The following is a 25,077-nucleotide window of genomic DNA, read 5'->3' on the forward strand; positions in this document are numbered from 1 at the left end:
CCATTTCAGACTAATTAAGTAAAGTCGAGACCTAGTCGAGTACACTTAAGTACAGTTAAGTCCAGTCGAGACAATGTCAAGACTAGTCGAGTAAAATGTGTGCTCGATTTTCCTGGTCGAGCACAAAAACTGGTCAATTCAGACTCTAAGCAGTTTGTAGTGTAAAGAAAAATAGTAGCATGAATTACATGAGTGTAAAAACTGAGTACTTTTCGGTTTACATGACAACGAGATTGGGAAATAAGGGTAGAATGAAGTATATAACTACCCGCTGTTATCACTTGATTTGTTGATTATACGTGATTTGAAGAAAATTACAATGAAAGTAAATATTTAGCAATAAATAACCAAATAATTAGTATTTTATCTCTGATATAATTATTAACCATTCAAATTGTATGTAACCTATTAATGTTAAAAAAATACACATACTTTCGACTGATTTTTAACTATTTTTGAAAATTTAAGATAGCTCTATAGGCATGATACAATGTAGGTACCTTAGACTTAAGTGTTATCTTCGATGTTTCCTTAGTATGGGGAGTTTTATGCATATCACGTAAGTTTTGTGGGCGTGACTTAAAACAACTAAGATTTTACTTAAGAAATACTTAGTTTGAGATTTTTTATGCATACCACTTAGATAAAAAGGGCGGAGCTTCCTTAACTTAAGTGATTACTAAGGAAAATCTTAACTTAAGTAGCTTTGTGCATACGGCCCCCGTTCTTTACAATTCTTTGTTCACCCCGGTAGTATGTTTTTATACTGGTAACAGTCAGTTATGTCTCTATAAAATGAACCATAGAGATCATAAATGAGAACCAGTATGTCAACAAATAAAAATTATCTATGAAAATTATATATCTCCCCCAAATAGGCATAGTTTGAGAAACAGACGTATTTACATAGTTAAACCTATAAAGGTTAGACAAGAAATGTCCGATTCGATGTATTTGTTTATGCGCTTTAATTGTTAGCTTTAAAAAGGTAGCCTAAAACTTTTTGACTCCATCTTTAAAAAATAATTAGTAGACATTTATTTGCTAACTGCTTATTGCTAAGATACGTTTTCTCTAATTCGAAGGCAATAACTTTCCTAATGTAAAGTAACTGATACACCAAACTTTTTAAAAACAAACAAAGACAAACAAACATAGCAAATTACCCTGCCAGCCATATTCCTTGCTTTGTAACAACCTGATCAGTTATGAAACAATTCAAATGCATTTTATTCAGTGTTCGTATGATATACTTTTACCCCATTGATCCAGGATAGGTGAGTTTTGCAGACTTCAAACTAGTTTCGCAACATTCTTTATTTGCCTGTCACAGGTCAAGAGCCTGAAATTCAGTGTTTGTTGTTTTGTGCTTTTTGTGACATTTGTTTGTTTTTTCATTATTTTGTGAAAATCGGGACATTTGTTTACATTTGTCCTATCAGAGCAGTTTATCCACGTATGAAAGACATGCAAAAACCTATATTTAAATTAGATGTCATTTGGTCCATTGTAGACAGTTGTCACATTGGCACTCATACCATATTTTCTTAATAAAAAATAACCCAAACAATACTACGCTTATCGTCACCATTGTATATTGAGTCTTGATATAAGCCAACTAGAAGGAAACACATAACAAACCTGACTTCTTACGGTTTGTTCTTTTCATTGTTTTTCAACTTTGCTATTCATTTGGCCTTTCAAAAGTTTGGATTTTGTGATGAATTCTTTTTTTTAAAGAAACGCTCCCGTCAACCATAGTAACTTAAAAATCATGTATTGTTGTTGATTTTTTTCACATATGATACATACCTGTATCTGTATATATATGCGTATGAGGAAGTTCAATCATTGGTTAAAAATCTACGGAAATGAGGATAGTAAATTATATCAACTATGATTGTTTTTGTCGCAAGCTATAATTTGTACTACATTTCTATTTTACATGACGAATTATTGCTTCAGCAGGCTCGTAAGTTATTTATAAAACATTACAACATTTATTAATTCAAAAACTAAGATAATAAAGGAAAAAAAAGTACAAACATTTTTAATTAGCCTCATTCATCATGAAACCCGTAGGCAAAACATTTGATAGAACGAAGAGGACATTACAATGTTATAAAAATTTGTGAAGGTATATTGTACTGTGTACACTAAAATGAAAGCTTATCTTGTCGTCAATTGCAGCCACCGATTTTGTTTTACATTTTTGCGATTTCACTAAGATGTACTTTTATATGAACAATTATTCTTTTTGAAGGACAAAAATGTTATTACAATTTGATTGATTATTAGATATTCCCAGTTTCGCAAGTAATACATAACCTCCCACTTATATTTCTCTGACAAAATGATTGTTTTTCATGATCCTCTTTGCTTTGCTACTCTAAACTGGATAAAATATAAATATTTTGTTGAAAATGAATGAACTACCATGGATTCTGTCGATTTCCTTGTTCCATGCCCTTTAAAATCATCTGTGTACAGCTTCAGTGGTTCATAGTATTTATATTTTATTTTGTTTTATCTACTGTTGATCTTATATGAAATATCAATGAAGCAATTAATTGATTAAAAGATGTGGAATAATATGGAACATATTGGGTTTCCTGCTCCAAAGCATGTATAGCCTAAGACATATTTGACTCAACTTATTATTTATTTTTGTTTTTACCGAGCTTTCACATGTTAAATATCGATTTGATTTTACCCTCCAACTGTCTTGATAACAGAGTCAATGCTGAATTGTATATCAAAGAAGCGCATGTTTGGCATACAAAATCATAAGCATGTATCGTCAATTAGTTTTGATACACATAATATATGTCCAAGTAACTCGTTTGTCATTGGATATATTTAATATATATGACATTAAAAAGGGGAAACGGTTCCTAGTGAAAAATTAAAATATTAAGTCGTAGATATTAGAAACAACTTCATCACCAAAACCCCGGACAGAAGAATCATAATTCATCTATTGTAATCCAACAATTAAGGATTTAGAAAACTCAACCCCATTAAAACATAGTGTGAACTCACGTACCTGGAAAAGGTTGGTAGTTTATGTACTACAAGAAGATCCTATCATATTAACAAGATTTATGTTTAAACTGAAATTGTAGCTATATATAGGTTACTAACATTTTGAAACTTTTGAACGTGCAACTTCCTCTTCATTTAAAGGATTTTGTGAGCTCATTTGATAAAAGATAAATTTTCATGATATATATAGGGTACTTTTGATAATCATATTCGTGTAACTCTTTAAAATGTATCATATTTTTCTGTAAATATATCCTTGTTACCAAGTATTTCCTGTACGCGACTATTCATTAACCTTTCAATATCGGAATATGAACATGATACTTATAAACACAATAGTTATCGTCACAATAGATATAATGATTTGTACGTGTTGTGTTCATTGATATTATGGGGATTTATGAAAAATTCAACCGTTTTTTAGGCATTTAGAAAATCAAATAATACCCCCCCCCCCCAAAAAAAAACGAATGTTACAATTAATAAATCTCAATTAATCATTGAATTGTTGTATTTTTGGTATTTTCCGATCTTGAGATTGATGTTTATTCTATAATTAAATGTTCGTTTTATATGCTATACTATTAGTAATTCGTTTATTTGAACTACTTTGATTCGTTAATGGATAGTCACATGTTAAACTATATTTTTGAAGGTAGATAGAAAACGACGGATAGCAAAAACCATATTGCACGTTATTTTTAGGATATCTAAAAACCGATATACTTTGTGACGTCATATTATAAATTTCATGATTTTGTTAAAAGCTTTGTAAACAAATATCTATGATAGATTATTTAAAGAAAAATATCGTCAAAGACATAAAATGTAAAAAAAAACCATCAAAAGAGACAATATAATATCCATAAAATTCCAACAAAATCAAATGAACATTTTGATACAAAAATTTATAACATAACACTGATAGCCTATTTATAGGGTCAATACAGATATATCGACCCAAAAAATTAAATCGATCTCGGACTTCGGCCTCAGTCAATATACGTCTTTCAGGTCAGTATATCCTTGTATCTACCGTAATAAAACGCTATAATAATTGTTTTGCTGTTTTACAACATGTGAGATTGTAATCTTTGTATTCATCAAGCATTAAGATACCGAGTAAATGATGCCCTCGGGGAATAATTCACCAGTAGTATTGATTGCAGTTAAAAGTAAAATAACAGAAATACGGAACTATGAGGAAAATGTATATATTTGTGTTCATAATGAATTAAGCTTCATTAAACCAAATTAACGATGCCCTTGGAGAATAATCTACCAAAAGTATAGTTTCTTCTAGGAAGAGTGTTGACATCAACTTTGTTGGAGTAAAAAGTAAAATAACATAAATACCGAACTACGAGGAAAATCTAAATTACAACCCTGTCGACATCTATACATCAGGGTGGATCACGTCTTTCTGAAGCGTTCATCCTGTTATCTTGAATGTATTGGTCTGATAATCAAAACACACACCTTTTTCTATCTTGCGATGAAGAGTTCATAAAATGTTTACAAATTATATGTACTATACAGTACTAGTGTACAATTTGTTTTACTTTTAAAGGTCATGTGTAATCTTACAAAAGTAAATACCATATTGATCTGTTTATGGATGGTACAAGGACATATAAGTGAGTACACATAGTAACTTTTAAGAATGTTAATTTTCAACTTCCTATATAGTAAAAGGAAAGCAAACGATAATATAAAATAAAATAATCACTTAGAATGCATATTATCACATATGGAATGCGCAGAATTCCTTGAGTATGATGCGTTTACTTATTTGCATTTCGGTTTCAAAGGTTACAAGTATTTAAATACACAACGTCTATGCTGATATACCAAAGATATATCGTTCACCATTGCACATACTAATAAAAAAATGACTCTGTCAACAAAACGAAGCTTTACATATCTGACTCAAATGATTTTTACGAAAGGATTCATAATTAAACATTTGAAGTTGCATCTGACAATGTTTTATTAAAAATATTACCGATAAGTTTTCCCGTTTAGTGTTTTAAAGCATGTTATTATCTTTCTACTTTATTTTTCTATTCTTTTTACCTATTAACTGTATCTTCTTATTTGACAGCAATGAATGAAACTATCAAATACAAGTTTGTTTGATCAATATTGAATTCAGTTAAATGTGCTCATTCAGACCAGTCAAGACAAAATTAAAAGGTCAAACCTGAGTTGAGACGAATAAAAAATGATCAAAACAGGCTGAGACAGGTCGAGACTAAGTCGAGATAGGTCGAGACTGATCTACACTAATCGAGACTGGTTAAGCATTTGTCGACCATATTCAGACTTAATCCAGCTTTTGAAGTACCCAACCCGATTTATTAAGTAAATCTTACCAAAGACAAATATACAATTACCATGGTTTAGTACAGTTTAGTACTTTTGTACAGATAAACATATTTGGTTACACTTATTTCGGATATTTTAGGTAGGTGTGACATTCGTCTCTATATAATCTATTAACATGTTAAGTGAAAGTCGAAACAATCAACCTTGAAATTCAAAGGTGATATAGGCGGTTGAAACAAGTATTTGTATTTGGTGGAAAATTCCAATATGCTAGTGCTTCTAAACCGACACACCTTTTCGTGCCAATTTTTCCTTTTTTGCACTTACAGAATTCCGAAATAAATCGATAAATAACCTACTATCACTTCAATTTTTAAAGACTATATGTTATGTTCTTGTTTAAAAGCAAGAGTACTATCTTGAAGTTGACATCTTAAATTTTTCGAACTCCATCACGAGTTGGTTGGCCGTTGTAGAATAATCGTTTCAAAAACAATATCTAACATGTTCCTTATATCTTTACTACAATCCCTTCCCTTTTTCACAAATGTGACCTACCGAATAAGTCTATTTATCGGAATTATAATAACATGAGTAACACACTGTAGAACAAGATCTGCATACCCTTCCGGATCGCCTGCGTTTATCCCTAGTGTTTGTGGAGTTTGTTTTGCGTAGTCTTTAGTTTTCTACATTGTGTCATGTGTACGATTGTCTGTTAGTTTTATTAATTTTTAGACATGGCGTTGTCAGATTTGTTTTTATCTTTAAGTTTGACTGTCCTTTTTGTATCTTTCGTCACTCTTCTAGATGTTTGTGCATCAGTACATCCAAATCAAAAACAATGAATGTCATGTTAATACAATTACTTGACACTGTACATTCAAAAGTGGACATGAAAAGAATAACCAAAGCCACATAAAAGCCATACTTTGTAAATGTAGTGAATCCGACGCGTTCTCTCGTATTTTCTATTTTGTTATAACTAAAATAATGTTTAAATACTGAACGAGCTATATGACCAACAAGTAAGTAAGAATGACAAAAAACCCATCTAAGGTCATTTTTGCTTAAGGGTAATTGAGCCAAATTTCTACTACTTTTATACTTTTTTACACGTATGTTCAAAATCAGGAAATAGACTAATAGCTGATATCTTAACTAATGACACTTGGTTACAGTGTTGTTGATGTATACCCCGAGCCTCATTTTCGTAACATAGACAATTAGGTTCACTTAAAGACAAGTTTAAACATTACAATAGAAATATGTGAGTTTGAAATTAAACAACATACATTAGCAAATAACAAATCCTCCTACATATGAACATGATGATTACTGATAATCAACTTTAAACAGAACATTGTAATCCATGTTTTCTGCTGTAATAAAAATAAAATGTGTGAATGTGAATACGATGTACATCAATTTCAATAACTATTAACACATGTATAAGTACCAGTGGACAATGTGATAGAACAATTTATGATACTGCTCATTATTTTATCGGTCCATCATTGTCTGTATCTGGTCAGTTTAATATTGCAAATGATGAACATCAAGCAGTATATTTTTCATATATTTCAGATCATAATGTTACCACTTTGCCTAAATATACTTGCAGTCAGTTACAAGTAAAGACAGGAACTTCAATAGTGTTAGCTTGTCCGAATTATAATACTGAAATATCAGTTGAGTGGTTATTTAAGAACAACAGTAATGAAGAAGCACTTTTTGACGGAAATAAATATAACGCTGTCCTCAATGGAACTCTTATTGTTTTGAACAACGGATATCATCTCCGTATAGAAAATATCACTCAGGTTGATGAAGGAAATTATACGTGCATCACAGAACTTCAGCTTACTAAATTCCAAGTAGATGTGTCTGGTAATGTTATCATTATTTTATATATATATTTTTTTTATTCATCATGGATTAACAGGCATTTACATAAATTATCTATAGTGGCACATAATAAAACAAGCGAGAAAAAAAATCATAATCAAGCAAAAAAGAGTAAACAAAAATAACACTAATAATACGATATGATATAACGGAATATGGATGAAGTATAACATTTTCATTAAATATTATATAGTGATAATAGAAATTACATTTCAAGCACATCTATACAAAATAATTCACTATTAAATTAATAAATGATTTTATCCCAGGGGTTCCAGTACATGTTATAATCTTTCACACTCATATTTTTTGAGAAATATGTTTTTCTAAAATTAAATTTTCTTTGATATAGTTTTTGAGTCCCTCTATATGAGGTTTTTCCTCTCGCATCTTTGATCTGTATATAAAATACTTAACAAGTAAAACGACTTTATTTTTTATAAAATTTAGTTTATAGTTATCATAAAGACCAAACATGACTATATCTAAATTAAGTGGAATTTCAATATGTGTTGTTTAAAAAATCCAGGCATTCAGAGGGTGCCAAATGTATGCTACAATATGACAGCCCCACAATAAGTGTTCTATGGTTTTTGGTTCTTCCTTGCAAAATGTACATAATTTACATTGTACACGGTCCATCTTTAAAAGTAAAGTATTAGTAGCTAAACTACGGTGAATAATTCAGTATTGAAACCAACAGAACTTGGTATTTTTTTGAAATTTTAATGGCACAGTTATGGATTTTTTTCCAATCCCCTACAACGTTATTCAATATAACATCCCATTTTCGCTCAGCTGCTATTCCAACTGGTACCGCACCTTGATTTAATTTATTAATTTATTATACATGTCTTTTGAACCTTTGTTTGACTTTAAAAAAAATGTTAATATTAAAAGTAAAAACAGAGCTTGTTGTTGTTTATCCCTTTCAGTGTTGATTCCGATAGATTGTAACCATTTTTTTTAATGCTACTTTAATACCATAAAATTGTAAAAATGTCGGTTTAAAAGTATATAGCTGTTCAAAGTTTTGATAAGACAATATATTTCCTTGCTCATCTAGAAGGTCATTTAAAGTGCATACCCCGTTTAGGCCCCAACTTTTATAATAAACACTGACGTTATCAATTTTAATGTTCTCATTATTCCATATGGATGAAGATATGACTTCCTCAAAATAGCCAACTCTGTAAAATTTATATTTTGTGTAGCAGTAAATAATTTGACCCACTTTGAATTTGAATTAAATAATCTCTAACCCAGGTCAATTTTAGCCCTTGTATAAAGTTTCTCAAATTAATCATTTTTAAACCTACTCTGCAGTATTCTTGACATAAGAGCTTCCGATTTACCTTGTCAGGTTTATCATCCCAAATGAAAGTATAATTTTTACTATTGAGTTGTTGTAGTACATTTTCATCTGGACTTGGTATGGATAAGTACAGATGATTCAATTTTGATAAAATTAAAGATTTTATAATAGTTATTTTACCAAACGGAGAAAGCGTTTTGACCATTTTTGTATAATACTTTCTACTTTTTGAATTCGAGGAGCATAATTTAGATTTAACATTCTATTCAATCAACACAAAAAGTGATACCCAATAATTTGAAGGTACTGGAACCCCATTTCAATCCCCACTTTACGCATATTTCATCTTGACTATGTGTTTTACTTCCTATCCATATAAAATTTGTTTTATCTAAGTTGAATTTCAGTCCTGATATTTCAGCATATAATTGTAAGATACGGAAGGATACATTTAAAGATGAAGGAGATCCATCTAAAATAAGTGATGTATCATCAGCATATTTAGACAATATAAAGTCTGTATCATCTATCGTAATACCTTTTTAAATTATCATTACTTTTTCTGACTAAATTGCCAAGTATTTCTGCACATATCAAGAACAGGTAAGAAGACAAAGTATCTCCTTGTCTGCAACCTCTTTCCACACGAAAAAAAACAGACAGACAACAATTTTGAGTTACTGTTGAAGAAATATTGTTATAAAATGTTTTTATCCAGTTCATGATGGATTCCCCAAAATTAAAATATGTAAGTGCCTAAAATAAAAATCACCAGGAGATATAGATAGTCAAATGCTTTTTCAAAATCAATCAAGAGTAATATACCAGGGATGTCATTTTCCTCCGTGAAATGTAAAATATCGTTTATAAGTCTACAGGTCTCCCCAATAAATTTCCCCGGAATAAATCCTATTTGGTTAGAGTTGATTAGTTTATTAAGAACTGACTTTATTCTCTCTGCTATACAGCTAGATGCTAATGTATAAGTTGAGTTAAAAAGGGTAATTGGACGCCAATTTAAAAAAAAAAACTGTCTTGATTTACCTTCATTTGGGATACATGTAATTAATCCCTGCTTCTGTGTGACAGACATTTCCCCTATTTCATATGTATCATTTATTGACCTGAAGACAAATTTTCCAATATCTATCCAAAAAACTTTAAATAATTCTGCTGTGAAGCCATCTGAACCAGGGCTTTTATTATTTTTCATCCTTTTTAATGCTTGTGTTAGCTCACTAAAGGTAGTATTATCATTATTAGTTATGATACCAACAGTTAAATTAACATTTACAACAACGTCACGAATTTCGCAGTTTCAATTTAAAAACAATTTGTAGTAGTACACACATACCGTTGTCACTTTGTCGCGAAGGTGATCTCATCAAGTAAGATACATTATTTTATTTAAGATTGATGAAAATCTCATCTTTTAAATCGAAGGATACATGAATATAAATAAACTGTAAATACAAAAAAATATAAGGTTTAAGTATTCGAGCAGCTTATTGTATTTGACACATAAATCAACAATAATCGCATAGACTTAAAATTTAAACTGAAAACATAATGTCCGCCAGTGTACATTATGGACCTTATTTCTTTTCAGGTTTCACAGACACTGACATAACTAGAGTCAAGGAAACAATCAAAGAAGGGACTACTGTTGAAATCGGTTGTTTTCCAAGAATTCATCAAAAAGTAATAAAGTTTGCTGTTGAAGAAAGGTTCAACCGGGACACAAGCGAAAATTTAAAATATCGAATAGTTAATGCTTCCAGAAACACAGAACTTTCTTATTTCTGCAAAAACAAAGATTCGTGTGATGCAATATATTTGGTTGTACAGTGTAAGTGGTATTGATATTTAAACTATTTTTTTTATTATTTAAAAAAAAAAAAATTAAGAGTAGTTATCCAATATAGTTATTTATTATGAAAAATACAAAAATACAAACGAAATTAATTTATTACTTTAAAATACCGTACGCCATATTTAGTTAATAGTGATCAAAAATTTAAAACATGCTTCACAAAGAAACAAGTGATCAATATGCTGAAGTTTCTTTTTGACAACATATCTAAAAAAAGGAGGGAGGATGACTTGTTCAACATATTGTTGGCGTTCCTACGGAAACGATTAGTGCGCCTCTCCTTGTCGACCTCTTCTTTTTGTCATATGAGTCGGAGCTCCTTCGGACACTTGTCAAATTAAGATGATCAAAGATCACATTCATTTATATTTCCAATGTTCCTTTCATTATCAATCAAAACTTTTCTGACTAAGTGCCTCTTATATATCCTCCCAATCTAGAAATTAAGGAATCAACAGACACGACTTCCTTTGCTTCAAAATTACAAAGCGGATATGACATGCGCGTTCGTCACAGTACATAAATCTATGACAAAAGCAACAATTTTAATTTTAAATGATTAATTACCAACTCATTTGGTATGCGAGAGCCTGCAGCTTTTACATAGACTTTGTAAATGTCACCAGTGTCTGAGCAGAAATTTGATGCATCAGGGTTATATAAAAAAGTCATTGGATGATACCGATTCTTGATGATCAATATTCCGTATCAAATTCACCAGTAATACACGATGGCTGTGAGCTTTCGATTATATGTATTGACGTTCATCATCTTAATTACGTGCTATAGTGATCTTTTATTTGTCTTTGTAAAATATAATTTTAACTGTCTATTTTTGTTCAAATCAATTGTATGTGAGACCACTCAGTATACCGATTTACTTCTAGACGTCATTGATGAATAGTAAAATACCCTAAAAAACAAATTGATTTACAAAATGCTTGTCAATCTGAACAATTCGTCGAAGTATAATCTAATTGGAATTAATATGTTCTTGTAGATGCTCCTTCAGTTTTTATACAATTGATTAATGAAACACTTCACTGTATTACACGTGGTGGAAATCCTCCTGCTACGATTGTTTCTCTAAAATGGGAACTCAAGAAATTCAATGGCGACCTCATATCTAACATTTTTGAAACATCAAATGAAAAGTTAAACTTGACAAATTTTCAGCAAGACGATATGTATTATTTGCAGAACGGAAATTACATATGCACAGTAACTTACACACAGGATAACAGTACAAGTATTTCAAAATTGCAAAGCAGCATATCAGTTGAAATGGGAGGTTAGTCTGAGTAAAACATATGAAATATATATGAATTGTGTGTTGGAAACGTCTTTCAAGAAAAGACCTGTATTTGTATTGCTATGAGTTACAATTTATGACAAAAATCAGCAAAGACCCATCGAAACAACATCTGATACATAAATTTAATTATACTTTTAAATATTTGGATGATGTTTGAGTTCTCAATAATGACGACTTCAGTATGTATGCTAAAGAAATTTATCCTGTTGAACTTACTTTGAATAAAGCTAATACTAACAATGACCACTGCTCTTTTCTCGATCTTGATATCTATATCATTAACGGAAAGCTTAATACTAAAATTTATGATAAAAGAGATGATTTATCATTTCTTATCGTTAATTTTCCATTTTTAGATGGTGACGTTCCCTTGTCACCATTTTACGGTGTTTATATATCTCAACTTGTACGATTCGCTCGTGTATGTAACAATGTTTTAGATTTTAACGAAAGAAATTTATGTATTACTGAAAACTTATTACATCAGAGTTTTCAATATCACAAACTTGTCAAAACATTTACTAAATTTTATCATCGGTTTAATGACATCTTTCGTAAATATAGCTCTACATGCAGACTTCTTTTACGTTCAGTTATTTCACATTTAATATTTTATGGAAATATTCTTTAAGAAGCACAAAAATGTCAGTATTCACCTCAGAACCTAACAAAATCTTGAAATAGATTTATTAAGAAGGGATATAGATACGATACTGTTGTCAGGTCATAACAAATTGCATATTTTGGCCTTAATATTGATTCACTTAAAGGGTATTTGCATCGGAACTAAACACATTTATTTGAAAACAAGTTGTTGGCATGACACGGGTTATGTTTTTCTTGTATATGTTATGATGGTATGATACTTAACCCCTCACGTGAATGATTGTTCCTGATATTCATATGATGAAGAAATAATCTCTCAATCAGTTAAATTGGGTCTGGAGCTGGCATGTCAGTTAACTGCTAGTAGTGCGATGTTATTTATGTGTTATTGTCTTAAATGGACATCTATGAGAAAACCATGCAGATGGTGCTCCATGCAAAGTTGTTTGATTTTGATAAAACTTTGCTGACATGTTCAGGTTGACCCTATATGAAAGTCATGTAAGTTTGAAGCCCTTACACTGCTGGTAACCATGGCAACGATAGAGATTTAGGGTATTTCCGAGTTTATTTATAGATGCATATACTGAAATGCATAGATTTCATAGATTTCTCAAATAGAAATAAATACTATAAAACTTCTGAGTGTTTAAATACTTTAATAGCACATATAGGATGTGTATGAAGTAAAAATCACATAATTTTATTAAACATAATGATATATATAGAAAATAAGGGCGTGGCAAAACACATAAAGTGATAAAAAATATGGCCTTTTCATCAAATCACACTAAAACAGACACTACAGGCCAAAAGTCGCTTTAATTTACCCTCAATGTCAGACATACATTGCATTTTCTTTGGTTCAAAATATGTTGAAGGGATTTCGGTTGCAAATTTGTTTTATAGATTTTATTGATCATTTAGATAGCCTCCCCCCTTTTTTTTTGTGTATTTTCGCAATAAATTGAGGAAAGTCTCATATTTCAATTAAACCAAGCATTCAAAAATAAATACTTGAATTATACAGATTGTATTATGCAAAATAGGTAATTCAAATAGAAAATGCAAAGTGAAATGGATTTTTGTGTCACAAACAATAGTAAGCATCAGGCTTAAAAAAGGGGGGAGCTGCCAAAAACAATTTTTTTTTTTGGTATTTTTTTATTACACATTTCTTCAGTACACTTGTCCTTATTACTTTAAAGAGTAAAATCCTTTCATTTCTTCCTAGTAATCCTATTTTATTTATTGCAGCTTGCTAATTACTAAAGTTTTATTCTGGTTACTCAAAAATGATATGAAATTTAATGTCAACTTCATCATATTGAAAAATCTTAAGTATTGACATTCAGAATATGTGTTCTACAGGTAAACAAAGTTAAGAAAGTTGCAACCTTTTACTTGCATGCTGGTAACAATATAAGTCATTTTGATCATGAGTACATGAGACAGTGATGATAAAATCTGAATTTCTATTGTACAAAGGGAGATAATCCAATAAAAATGTCGTTTTTTAAAACCTTAAAATTGCATGTACATATTTATTTAAACTAACATAAGCTTCATCAATTTAATAAAATATAAACATATCTCTATTTGGTTATCTGGTGAGAAAGAAAATAGTGCATTTGAGCATATACTATTGGTTTGATTTTGTTGTAGTACTTTCTGAAATTCTCCTCGAAAAATGTCTAAATTTATAAATTCCTTTTAGCATTGATATATTTTTAAATATTTCAATCTGTTTAAATGATCATAAATGTTATTTTTTTTATAGCATTAGTATTATATTTAACAATCAATGAAGATGATACAATAACACAAAATGATGCTTAAATGCAAGAATAAGATTACTATAAACATACAAAGTAACATAAAAGTTAATTCAAATTGACTTAGCAGCACAAGACAATTGTTGCATTATATATGGAATTTAGGGACATATTAAATTGTTTCCATACTATCTGAAAAAAATTTACATACATGTAACTACATGAACTACGAAAGGTAATTTACTAATAATTCAATCAATAAAACTAGTTAGTCAATCTAAGTAACAATTTCTGACAAATGAAAATATTTTAATATTTATCAAATGGGCAAGTACAACCGTAATCTTCTTGATTGTCTTCAATATTGATGACCTTTTTATACAGAAGTAATTTTAGACTTCTTCTTTGCTGATGAGAAAGCCATTCTGATGGTGAGACAGTGAGAACACTCTAAGTCCTTGCAAATGTCTCTCTCTTCTCATTTGTGTTGCAACTGTGTGTTGACGTGGTTGTTGTTAAGACTTCGGCAAGATTCATATTGCTGTTTCTTTCTTTTTTTCAAAGCATATCTATGAGTTCCATTTCAATTTGTTTTTATTTGAGCTTGCAATTTGTTCACACCAACAGGAAAAATCAAAGACAGATCAGAGCCATATTCAAGTATCCGTAATCAGTCTTGTTTTATGAACTCTAGTTATTTTTGGATCACGAAATGTCTGTAAAAAATAATAAGATAACAATTGTTATCCATTAAATGAATGAAATTTCCTAAAAAGAAATTAATCATTAACTGGGTCTTAGTGTAAATGTGTTTCGATTATCACAACTCTGACATTCCAGTACATAGTATAAGAAATAAAGTATACTAGCTAAAAATGGACCTAAATTTGATTTTTTTCTTATTCCAAGCTACAGCAAACTTGATTTTAATGAAGTTAAATTTGCAGATTTCATCTTGTATTTAATTAATGACATTATGACAGCACAAAAATAGGGAGATGAGCATTGATTACAAATGAGACAAATATCCACAAAAGATCGAATGAAATGAATGTAAGTCCCCTGTACAACCTTCAACAATGAGATTTAAACAGCTCAAGTACATTCTATTACTACGCAGAGATTGCACCTTAATGAGATTGGAAGTGTTGGGGGGGGGGGGGGGGGGGCTGGTATAGACACTACATTCAAACTTAATCCACATGATACAGTTCAAAATTTGATTGTGGTAAAAGAACTTATGATTTTAAAATTGGACTTGTGCCAATATCCAAATTCTAAAGTCTAAAAGACATGATTAGATTTGTCATATCAAAGAACCCCATATATTCCATTTTTAATGAATTTAGACAAAGTTTAAATTAATCTGAATCATCTTGAAAACTGAGCCCAAATTATAAATCTAAACATGCTAAATGCATGATAACATTAAGCATAGAAAAAAACACCTTTAATAATATTTTAATAAACTAACAAAGGTTGTTTTGCCCCTTTGATCTTTTTTTCAATTTGAAAACAAATATGAAAAATCTAAACATATTTATAAAAAGCTTTTAACCCAAAAAAGTACTTTTAAACAAGAGTGCACACGCTGAAATGTCTCGCCTTCCTATAATCATTGCTATCATGTTGATAGACCTAACTATAAAGCTTTATTACAACTGTCACTTAAACTCAACATTAACCAAAGAAAAGGAAACATTGATCAATGAACCATGAAAATGAGGTCAAGGTCAGATGAACCATGCCAGGCAGACATGAACGGCTAACATTTCTTCAATACAACAAATACAGTTGACGTATTGCTTATAAATTTAAAAAAACAGACCAAATCACAAACACTTAATACTTATTAATGGACCATGAAAATGAGGTCAAATAAAACCTGTGTAACAGACATATAGATCATAAAATATTTCCATACACCAAATATAGTTGACTAATGCATAAAGTATTAGAAAAATAGACCAAAACTCAAAAACTTAACTTCGACCACTGAATCATAAAAATGAGGTTAAGGTCAGATGACACCTGTCAGCTAGACATGTACACCTTACAATCATTCCATACATCAAATATAGTAGACCTATTGCATATAGAATAAGAAACACAGATCAAAACACAAAAACTTAACTATAACCACTGAACCATAAAAATGAGGTCAAGGTCAGATGACACCTGCCAGTTGGACATGTACACCTTACAGTCCTTCCATACACAGAATATACTAGCTCTATTGCTTATAGTATCTAAGAAATATGGACTTGACCGCCAAAACTTAACCTTGTTCACTGACCATGAAATGAGGTCGAGGTCAAGTGAAAACTGTATGATGGGCATGAGTACCTTGCAAGGTACGCACATACCAAATATAGTTATCCAATTACTTATAATAAGAGAGAATTTAACATTACAAAAATTCTTAACTTTTTTTTCAAGTGGTCTCTGAACCATGAAAATGAGGTCAAGGACATTGGACATGTGACCGACGGAAAGTTCGTAACATGATGCATCTATAAACAAAGTATGGAGCATCCAGGTCTTCTACCCTCTAAAATATAAACCTTTTAAGAAGTTAGCTTACGCCGCCGGCGCCATAGCCACGCCACCGCCGGATCACTATCCCTATGTCAAGCTTTCTACAACAAAAGTTGCAGGCTCGACAAAAAAATCAAACTAATTTAAGTTCTGAATCCCTTATACCTTGATGTGGTTCAATTTAAAGATTTTGAGACATGCCCGAAATTAGAAAAAATATGACTATAATGCACTGTTTAATTTTGCATAATATCAAAGAACACCAATTATTCCATTGTTTTATCAAATCAAGTTTAACTTTATTTAGATTTTAACATATTTTATTTGCTCAAAGCAAAAAAGGATTAGACACAAGTAAAACATACCTAAAGTTTAACTTTGGACGCTTTTGACCCTAGCTGATATGGATTATTTAAAAACAAGCCAAAACATTTGAAATTGGTAAAACAATAAGCATTGAAAACAAATATATAATTAATTTTACAGCTGAATTTCTAAGGCATGTAAATCTAAGACTTCGGTTAGCTTGCATGGTTTGTTTGTATATTGTACAATTGCAATTGGCATAACGTATAATCAAATTTAAAAGTACTCTACAAGAAGATATCAACATTAATTACAAAGCTTGAATTAATATTTATACAACGGAGCAAGCAAACCTTCCAAAGTTTTACTCTACATTTAGAAGGAAAAAAGCTGTAATAATGCTCAAAGAGCTTTTTCAAAAATGAAAAATACAAATGTAGTCTTCGGGGTTTACAATATATGCATGTATACTATAAATGAGGATCTGTCAAGCTGACAAGAACACATATATTTTTTTCTATGTTTAATTCTTATAAAAAAAAAGAATTTCAATTTGATGAGTAATGAAAATTATGTTGTGTAAATTGTACTGATATGGCCCTTAATTGATCATAAAATAAGAATTTGAGTGTCTCGTTTGTTATTTTTACTTTTTGTTTACCAGATTCAACTTTTCTAAATTGAAGGGTTAATCTTATTTACTGAACATTTATCATGTTTTTACAACAATAAATGTAACTGGTCAATTTCAAATTTCTATATATGATTATATTTCACAAATAATGCCACAACACAGGTCTTATTTGCTGTCTATTTAGTTGTCTCTTGTTATGACTTGTTTGATTCATATTTTTATCAATTATATCATATATTTACCTATATAATCTCCTATCATATCTGCTTTCATTTTCACATTTTTTTTTGTGCTTTTCCATCTTCAACATTAACCTGCAGTTGATAAGAAATAAAATATTGTATATGTGTGCATTTGCATGATCAGTACAGTGAGTTACATCTACATGTACATTGTACTTTGAGTTGGCTTTACAAAATAATGCATTGGATCATTGAAAAAAAAGGTTTGTAGATAAGATAATTAATCTGTGTAAATGTCATAAATACTACGATATCAATCACATCATCAAGTAATTCATTTCTTCAGTATTGTTATTTTGAATTTGTTTTATCTGAGTAATCTGTAATGTTATAATCTCATGTTGCCCCTTCTGTGCCCTTTAATTTGGAATACATTTGTAAGCATATTATATTCTGATTCTATTTTATTAACTGATAGAAGTAAATACATGTACAAGTTCTCTTTCCATGTTTATAACTATGATACATGACCTTCACTTAGGAAATATAAAGAAAAAGTCTCACAGTAACTAATATTTAGAGAGAAAAAAACCAAGCTCATAGTCTGTAAAACATGATTTTGAGTTCCTGTTCAAAGGGTTTTACACTAGTAATTTTGGGGTCCTTTATCATTTTCATAGCTTGTTGTTCCGTGTGAGCCATGGCTCTGTGTTGAAGGCCATACATTGACCTATAATGGTTTACTTTTATAAATTGTTATTTGGATGAATAGGCACTCATACCACATCTTCCTATATCTATCTTTACTGAATGTTTTCTATTTCAATGGGTTTTATTTAAAAACAGGGATTTGAAGCAACCATTAATTTGAATTAGGAGAAAAAACCTGAGCCAACGGACTCTTTAATATTGACAATTTGGAAAACAAACTCAGGGCGAACTTTGTAATCAAATATATATTTTATCATGATTATTATAGATTTCTTGAGAGAAAGAAAAAAGTCTTTCTCTTCAAATTAAGAAGGCAAACACATCAATCTTTTAGTTTCAGAAGGATTCTGAATCATTATAAATGTATGTCAATGAAAATTAAATCAGTGTTTGCTTCAAGAAAATTATGAAAATACCCCCCCCCCCCCCCTTTCTTTTTCTCCCAAAGACAAATGGTCAATGCTCTTCTTCCTATATTTATGAGTTGATGTGATGTTTCTACAGTAGGTCTTTTTATGGTGTCAATTTGCTTTTTCTAACCAAAAGAAATAAATAACAAACTTACCAGAACCAAATGTAACTGAACGTTTTGCCTTCGAATTTCCGTTGCTAGATTTGCAAGGGTCATAAAAGGATGACAGCAACTCATTTTGTCTTCTTGTCCAATGCAATCCAACTCCTGTCCATGTTTGCAGCATATGCATTTAAAATTATGTTATGTGAGTCTGAAACCTAGACATGATAGACATGATAGTCTACGGCCTCATGAGTCCTGTCTAGACTATCTCAGTATCTGATCAGGATCAGACTTATCCCAATCTGAATGGCAGTGGGAATGTCTTAGCCACATGGTTTACTATGTCTTTGTTACACTCTTACAATGAAAATAAGTTTTTGGCTACACCATTTTCATCAAAAATACCATTATTTTCTATCCTTCTGCACATTTGTTGATTTCCCTCCTTCTGTTATTGACATTAAATCTACCTTTTATTGTGAAGAGTTTTACAAAGGGAGATAATTTTAAGTATATTTTTCAGTTTTTCATCTTTTATTCAAATAAGCTTATATCAATTTGCAACGAAAATCCTGTTAAGGAATAGTAGTTTTTAATGAACCATAACGTTTAACAAAATATTGTTTCAATTTGAGTGACTTTTGAGGTTTTATGGACATTTTCAGTAAAGGCTGGATTCAAATTTTAGAAAAACACATTTATGTCAATAAAAATAAAAACAAAAATAAAGGTTGAAATAAGATCAAAATTACAGTTTATTTTAGTAGAAAGTCTGAATTTTAAGGTAAAACTATTTTTTTTGTCATATAATACTTTGAACTATTCAATAAAAAAAAACCAAAAATGTCCATTTTCAGCAACATTTTTCAGCAAATTTGGTACTAAAATAGAATTGCCCTGTAATCACATATTTTGAGATAAATTGTCATTTTTTATACATAGAACTATTAGATGTACTAAATACTTTACTAGGAACCCAAAATCAGCTGAAAACTCCACAACCCCTTTCATAATTTTTTTTGGATTTTGCATGGTTTTCTCGTAGACATCCATTTAACAAACAATTTACTGGTGACTTGTTTTCACAAAAGATACAATCTATTTGCTTTTCGTTTTTATATGTTAACTTATTTCTACTTCGCAAAAAATACGGCCATTATTTAAACTCTGTAGAATCAAATTTTTCATCAAATTTGCGTTTTTGACGGCGACAAAATAACATAAATTAACTTAACAAAAGGATGAAATATTTATAAAGTAAATTAAAAGAATAAAAACCAATCGATCTCGCATTGTTTCAGGTGCACCGGCTTGCATACAAGACAGTTACGAAAAACAATATGGAATGTTACAACAAGAAGCAGCCTTGCATGTGGAGTTTTACAGTTTCCCTAAAATCACTAGCATTACATGGATGAAAGCAGATAAAGAAATTAGAACAAATCTGTCGATTGAGAAATATAGCTTATTAATGGAAAATAAAGCAGATAGTTTTCGTAACATTTACACTTCAACATTGTATATCATAACAACAGAAACAAATGATATTGGTAACTATACTGTGAAGTTGTCAAACATACATGGAATTACAACGTGTACCATTGAATTTTTCCTGACATGTAAGTCTTTTTTGAAAAGATTAGTCAGACAAAATGAGCATATGCCATAAAACACTTACACTAGTCATTTTGGCGCCCTTTATAGTTTTTTGTTCGGTGTGAATCAAGGCTCTGTGTTGACGGCCGTTTATATTTTTTTTAAGTTATTTAAATGGAGAGTTGTCTCACTTTTTTTTGCACTTACACCACATCTTCCCATATCTATCAATGTCATGGTTAAAATAAAAAAGGACAAAAAGACCAGTAGTACACAAACACATCATATCATAATGAACACTGAGTAACACGAACGATAAAAAAAGACAGAAACAAAACCCAAGGATGCTCAAAAAGGGATTTCGGTATGTTTCATGTGTTTACGAATTATATACCAAACAGTCACAGTTATCTTATCTGCATAGGGAAAGCCACAACACATTATATACGCCAATATTCTACTGAAACATGAATGTCCAGCTCTTGAACACATTAAATCAAAGAAGCTGACAACTTCGTATCGAACTCCAACATAAGTCAGACCCGGAGTCTCATAATAAGGAGCACCATCTCCTACTTTGCATGTATCAATCGCCATAAGAATCCACACACAGCATGCCTAGACAGACTTACATATTATATGGTAATTAATACTTAGAGTACATATACTATTTTATCGGATACTCTACAAACTTGTTTAAACAACGTTCAGATTACAGTTAAGAACATTCGTACGTTTGAATAATTTAAAGCATTTTTCATATGTTTATAGTTGTAGATGTAGTTACCGTTATCATCTTGTACACGATATACGCAATGCAATTGTAGATATACAGTTTGTCGTGGAATACACATACGTCCAGATTTAATCATTTATATGCCAAACACATACTATTGTACAAAACATACTTCGACATGAAAAAATCCAAAAAAGTGTTTATCATATGTCAAATTACAGTGCGATCTAACATTCGCGTAATACACAACTCATAAATTATACTTGCCTCATAAATCTTAAATGTGATTAGAAAGCAACGACGCACAAATTTAGAGCGGTATAGGGTTTTTTAATTTTTAGTTTGACACTTCGTACGCTATTGCAATAAAAGTAGAAGAGGTGGCATCTACCTATCAACAAAATATGATGATTAATTTTTCGTTACAGTGCCACTTGTTATGACAAAATTACTTCAAAGTTCCGTTTAATTAACATATTAAAACAATTTTCCTAGATTGCAAAAATGATTTTCAGATATATTGTACAACATACATTCTTACAATTTCACTATGTTTTCTTGTTTTTCCGTCCGGTCTTGTGTCCGTTCAATCGTCTGTCCCGCTTCTCATTAAAGGTTTTGATCGTTGTAGTTTTTAATGAAAATGAAGTCGAATCAACTTGAAACTTAGTACACATGTTCCGTATGATATGATATCTTTTATTCCAATGTCAAATTAAACATTTCCCCCATTTTTACGGTCCACTGAACATAGAAAATAATAGTACGGATGGGGCATCCGTGTACTAGGGACACATGCTTTTTCATGAGATAAAACCTAAGCTAGCAAACAATACTAGGTATAGGAAGTTGTGGTGTGAGTGCAAATGAGACAACTCTCCATACAAATAACAATTTGAAAAAAGAAACAATTATAGTTCAATATACGGTCTTCAAAACGGAGCCTTGGCTCAGATCGAACAATAACATATAAAGGGCCCCAAAATAACTGGTGTAAAACCATTCAAGCGGGAAATCCAACGGTCTAATTTTTATAAAAAAAAACGAGGAACGAGAAACACGTATAAATTTCATCGTCAGACGACAACTACTGTAATCACCTTACTTAGGACAGGTGCAAACATTAGCAGCGGGATTAAACGTTTTAATGGATTCAAACCTTCTCCCCTTTTCTGAAACAATAGCATAACATCACAACATAGAAAAACACACGCTAAATAACAATTGGCATGCTAAACTCAATGAAAACAAAACGTAAATCAATACACTATAAACGAAAAAAATTTGATCTGCGATATCTGAATGCAAATGCACAGTAAATAAAATATTAGGGACAGACATTTAAAACTTACAGGTAAATCTTGAGTTTATACAAATGTAGTAAGAAGAAGTATAAATTAGAAGATATTCCAAATAATAAAAGCTGGTATATCGACAAGATCCATATGAATATAAAATATTATAAACAATATCAGCAGGTCAAATTAACAAGAAAATACGATTTGGGAGTACACAATTATGATTTATACAATCACATCTGTTGAATAAGTTAATTTATAACGTTTCAATACTGTATTCGTCGTATTTTGATTAAAAATAGGAAATTAATTTTACCTTTATTATTTTTAGATTTATTAAACCGCACTTGTAAGTGTATACTACATAATATCGTTCATATCATTGACATTCTGATCGATTTCTTTTCAGGTGAATATAACAACACAGTTATACAACTATACATTCTTACAACTGGATGTCTGACAGTTATAACATTGATAGCAAATGGAATTTATTCACGATTTTTTGTTCTTAAGTGACATAAACATTAACACAAATACGAATGTTAGCGAACATGTATTTAAAGAATGATGTCAAGTTAGAAACTTTTAAACAGGTTTAGTCGTTACATTTGTACATGTAAGATTGTAGATTGTTTGCAATGCAAAAATTCTATATTTTATAATTGAAAGTGGCTTTTATTCAGTTTGTTGAATACTTTTAATACATTTCGGGCTATTCCATGTAACGTATGAATGTGACAGTAATTGTAAAACTTTGGTTTTGTTTATATTTTATACTTTTATTTATCTTTATGAAAAACTAATATATTTATTCCAATATGAATGTCAAATTATATGACATGTATGATATTTTTTATTATACTTTTTACAATTATAGTGTTGACAGGTTAATAAAAAACGTGGATTTGAATGTAGATAAAAGAAACAAAAGATATTCAATCTAGTTCAATATTCAAAATTCAATATTTTCAAAAAAAACATTTTGTGTTGGCCAAATATATCGACAACTTGTTAGTACTTTATAATATGTAAACAAATAATTGTTACATTGTTTTTTCCCCGTATAATACAATAAAAAAAAACCATTTAATTTGGTCATACTGTCATTAAATTTAAAAGAAAACACGTTACAAATTCAACAAACGTCTATGTGTCATTTAAATGCCTTACACAATACTTGTTACCGATAGATGCGCCTTGTGGATGTCATTCGAATTTAGAAGTTTGTATGTGTAACCTTGATTTGTCTCTTCTTGTAATATTTAAATACCACCAAACATGCACTCTATTATTTTTTTAGAATAAATAACAAAATTTGATAATACCTGTTCAGAAAGCCAGGGTTCCCTATTTGAATAAGTGAATATGGATGTTTCGTACATTTTTATTAAAAGACAGTCGGGAATAACAGCCTTATACTTTCGTTGATGTTGGTCCGAGGTTTGTTTGCTTAGACCAATACAGCAAGCCGATGAATAATAAAAGGCCAATACAGAAATAATCGCGTAATGATATCTCTATAAATTTAATACAGATTTAACCTTTTTGGATGATTTGTTTACCCTTTTCAGTCACTATAAAGTGTTACAATACCTATTTGACACAATAAATCAATAGTAATTGAAAAGGTACTACCATTAGCATTGCATAGACGTTTTAGAATCAATATAATTATATAGGACTAGGAGTTGAATCTGATAACTGTCCACAAATCAACACCAAAGACTTAAACAATAGATTACAGGTCATCCTTGAACAATCCATCTGGTTTGGGTTTAAAAAAATATTATGATACATAAAAAAACATGAGAAGTGAAGGCAAACATTTGTTTGAAATATATGTGCTTTGTGATAATCTACAGACTCGCTGCCCAAAACTGAAATAATTCAATAGTTTGCTTTTTAAATTCGTTTTGAAATGAAAATGACCGTTTTCAGCCTGACGATCATATTTCGCCTCTCTATGAAGTGAAAATATAACATCGTTTTCGTCGTGAATTTCAAACTAAAATGCGAGACGTCCAAAAATTCTGTATAGACTGAATCAGAACTCGGCCAAGACATGCAAAAAATCAATATCCTTCGATATAAGTAGAGTTGACATTTTTGAATTGCGTAGGCAGTTTTGATCGTATTACGTCTAATAACAGAGTAAATGTAGTTAACTAATAATCAGGACTATCAATATAAAATTCAGTAAGCGAGACAGTTCAGGGTATACGCTCTTGTCGATATAAGAACAAGTATAAACTAAGGCAAGGATATCACAGTTGTTTTCTAAAAGTTTCATGTGATTGAGCTTTTTAATTTGATATTCGATAAATTTTCTACGAATTTGGTATTCCTGAATATGTTTCTTCTGATGTATGTCTGAATAACTCTAAACCACCA

The 25,077-nt window shown here is 30.4% G+C and overlaps 1 protein-coding gene across 1 annotated transcript; it reads left to right on the forward strand.

Moving 5' to 3' along the window:
* The first annotated feature begins 1,883 nt into the window (after positions 1-1,883).
* Positions 1,884-23,876, forward strand: LOC134684213 (neuronal growth regulator 1-like). Its single transcript, XM_063543486.1, has 7 exons — positions 1,884-1,972; positions 4,616-4,682; positions 6,961-7,263; positions 10,206-10,445; positions 11,470-11,760; positions 20,355-20,672; positions 23,093-23,876. Exons 1-7 carry the CDS (start codon positions 1,946-1,948, stop codon positions 23,200-23,202), a joined length of 1,356 nt encoding a protein of 451 aa, XP_063399556.1. The 5' UTR covers positions 1,884-1,945; the 3' UTR covers positions 23,203-23,876.
* The last annotated feature ends 1,201 nt before the right edge of the window (positions 23,877-25,077 follow it).

Source organism: Mytilus trossulus, chromosome 9, assembly GCF_036588685.1.
Source record: "Mytilus trossulus isolate FHL-02 chromosome 9, PNRI_Mtr1.1.1.hap1, whole genome shotgun sequence".
NCBI classification, from domain to species: Eukaryota; Metazoa; Mollusca; class Bivalvia; order Mytilida; family Mytilidae; genus Mytilus; species Mytilus trossulus.

Excerpts from the sequence above, each read along its gene's own strand:
- LOC134684213 (XM_063543486.1), top strand. The coding sequence starts at position 1,946 with ATGACGAATTATTGCTTCAGCAGGCTC. Across the intron at positions 10,446-11,469 it reads AATATATTTGGTTGTACAGT|ATGCTCCTTCAGTTTTTATA; the intron begins GTAAGTGGTATT and ends ATGTTCTTGTAG. Across the intron at positions 11,761-20,354 it reads CATATCAGTTGAAATGGGAG|GTGCACCGGCTTGCATACAA; the intron begins GTTAGTCTGAGT and ends GCATTGTTTCAG.